At 33.0% G+C, this 3323-nt stretch overlaps 1 protein-coding gene across 1 annotated transcript; it reads left to right on the top strand.

The window, feature by feature from the left end:
• Positions 1 to 299: 299 nt before the first annotated feature.
• Positions 300 to 1851, top strand: LOC114370964 (LOB domain-containing protein 29-like). Its single transcript, XM_028328364.1, has 2 exons — positions 300 to 662; positions 1069 to 1851. Exons 1-2 carry the CDS (start codon positions 384 to 386, stop codon positions 1507 to 1509), a joined length of 720 nt encoding a protein of 239 aa, XP_028184165.1. The 5' UTR covers positions 300 to 383; the 3' UTR covers positions 1510 to 1851.
• Positions 1852 to 3323: the final 1472 nt, after the last annotated feature.

Below are 3323 nucleotides of genomic sequence, written 5' to 3'. Positions count from 1 at the left end.
TATTATTATTAAGAAAAGAAGGACAACGGCAGCAGATAGATCCAATCATCAATTAAACAAAAGGGGTTTGGTTAACGCTAGCTCATTTGTCGTATAAGGATGCTGAATGGAATCTCATTTTCAGGAGATAAAAAATAAAAATTTAGAGTAGGGGATGGCAGCGTTTTGTACAGAAAAAAATAATGAACAATGTAGGCCATTAAGGGAACATTACATTATTATTTATTCCTTAATATAATATATCCCTTCCTCTTCCTCCGGTGTATATAAAGATGGTGATAAATGATCATGATCATCAGCACAAAGCTGAAGAGATATTAATAGAGCCAGAAACAATTAATTCCAAATTAGAATCCTCAAATTCCAAAATTGAAAAGGTCAAGATGACTGGTACAGGATCTCCTTGTGGAGCCTGCAAGTTCTTGAGAAGAAAATGTGTGAGAGGCTGTGTTTTTGCACCTTACTTTTGCCAAGAGCAAGGTGCTACCCATTTTGCAGCCATTCATAAGGTCTTTGGTGCAAGCAATGTCTCAAAGCTCCTCGCTCACCTTCCTGTGAGTGATCGTTGTGAAGCTGCTGTCACAATCTCCTATGAAGCTCAAGCCAGACTTCAGGATCCAATTTATGGATGTGTCTCCCATATTTTTGCACTCCAACAACAGGTTTGTTAATTTCCCTCTCACAATTTATATATAATTGAAAGCCCTAGCTCGCTAACATGTGCTTAATTTGTAGTTTTGTACTATAAATTAACAGGAGAAATCAATTTACATCCCTCATTTTTATCATTCATTTTCTGGGAAAATTTAATAAATAAGATTAAGGATTTATTACGATCATTAGATTTAAAAAAATAATAATAAAGATGAAATTTTTGGTGTAAGTTGATCCCCTTATAAATTAATTAGTATAAACATATATATAAACATGCACCTTTGCTTAATTCATCGAGCTGATTCATGCAATTGATTGAGTAGAGTATATAAATTATTGTAAATTTTTTAGTTCCTATTTTTGATTTCTATGCATCAAAAGATTTTGCTTAATTTGATATTTGTATATATATAGGTGGTCAATTTACAAGCACAGCTAGCTTACCTTAAGGAACAAGCAGCTCAGAGTTGTCTCAATGGCACTATCAATGAAAACCCTAATGAAAAATTATTGGAAAAATCTTCTGCTGCTTTACCCCAAGACCTTCAAAGTTGGTTTCAGTTGGAAAATTCCAACCTGGGGCCAGAATTTCTTCCTAACATGTGTACTAATTTATCAACACAACATTATGGGAACAATGCTCTCATGATGGAAGATCTAAACCCTATTGGGGTTAATAATGAAAATTCAGGAGCCATGGAAGAAAGCAGCTCCTTCTCCAGCTTTGATGAGAGTTCTAATAATAGCTACTCTATGTCCTATGACATGCAAACAAACAGGAGGACGTGGGGTTTTCATGAAGTGGAGGATCTACATTCAGTGGCTTTTGGATACGGAACTCGATCACATTCATGAAGGAATTGATGAAGAAAAGTTTATCAATTTTGAATTGCTGCTGCATATTAATGTGAAGCATGCACTATATATACTCTGTTGCCGTAAATAAGCTAGGAAAGCATAGGAATGTTGATATTATTATAATTGGAATGGAATTAGCCCACCCTCTTCTATTGTCTTTAATCTAGTTTAATCCTGTTAAATCACTGATAAACTCTCTGGATTTGTATGAGATTATGAGTGCTAATTGAATTGGTTTGTTCCTAGCACTAGCACATATCCTAAATCTTGACTTAATAAATCCTATCCCTAGATACCTTAATGATATTTTTACTTCCCTTTATTAAATACAACACGTTTGGTGTGGAATATTTTAGAACATTATTAAGGGTGTGTCGGTATTTTTCTTCTCCACATATATCCTCTCCTTGCCAGACAATCTTCTTCGTCACTTTGTGAGAAACTAATCCCTTCATTTAAAGTCAACTCCTATTTATTTGAAAACCCTAGTGTGTGTGTTTGTATTCTCATTTAACCATGTTGAATGTAAATCTAACATTTAAGGTGGATTCACTTTCAACGTGTCTCGGAAAGTTCAATTGGGCTAAACCAAACACACTGTAAGTGAATGAGAATACCAAAGTAACTGATTGTACTTCAAACATTCCAAAGTAGTAGCAGATTAATTAAGTTCAGAAACCGAGCAGGGATCACTCTATCAATTATAAGCATATTCTTCTGCAATAAATCCCTTGGAGCTCGACAAATTAAAGCACATACAGAGGATATGTGGTTCAGACTAAGTGGCACAACTAAAATATGTAATATTTATAAAGGAGGTTGTCTAACTTACCCCAAATAAAAATGAAGTTAAAAAATCCTATGATAAATTGGTATAATAAAGATTGTACCAATCATCTTCACTAATAATCTACTACAGGATTGTCTAATCCTATTTTTACTTAGATAAGTTAGAAAACCCCCATATTAATTACCTGAATGAGTTTTCTGGGCATTAAGCTACCACGGTTACTCATGATAACATACACTGCATTTGCTTATTTCCCCCACTGCACCTTTTGTTCACTGTTACAGGATGATAAGCATGTGAAATAAACATAAGGTTAAATATATCTGCTGTATATTCATTCTGCATGTAAAAAGTATAAATCTGTCTGCCATAGTTCCTTGGTTTTAATTATAGATATGATACGATACTGAAGATATATATTACTTTTTTTAGCTCTATTTGGTATGGAAAAGCAGACTTCGGTTCTATACACTGCAGATTCATGAGATTTTGCTTTTTCAATGTCTCTTGCTTGTCTAATGTACATATTTATGAATGTGTGTTTACATATAATATACTGAGGGAATTTAGCTCGGTTGATTGAATAGAATACATGAATTGATCTAGTAAATATCTTGGTATTTGTTTTCAATCCTTACATATAAAAAAAATTATTAATATAGTTTCTATCCAGCTTTCAAGTCTAGATGTGGGGCAGTTCATAACATATGTATTGTAAAATTAAGAAAGAACAGCCCTATGGCTACTCTGGACTCAAACACATCATTAACGTTTAAGGTATATTCTTGGGATAAGCTTGCTTTAAAATAAAGTTATTTTTTGAATTAACTAGATCCTCCTTTTAAAATAAACTTGTTTTTAAAATGTGTAAACAAGATTATATTTATTATTCATTTAATTTAAAATACATCATGATTTTAATCGCTAAAATTATTCTAGGACGGACTTGCATCCTGCCTAACCTGGGTATATATTAGAGTAATATGTTCCAGGATTCATTTAGCCTCGAAGATAAAACTAT

This window comes from Glycine soja, chromosome 10 (assembly GCF_004193775.1).
Source record: "Glycine soja cultivar W05 chromosome 10, ASM419377v2, whole genome shotgun sequence".
NCBI classification, from domain to species: domain Eukaryota; kingdom Viridiplantae; phylum Streptophyta; class Magnoliopsida; order Fabales; family Fabaceae; genus Glycine; species Glycine soja.
The sequence above is the reverse complement of the archived record's forward strand: the minus strand, read 5'-3'. Positions and strand labels throughout refer to the sequence as shown.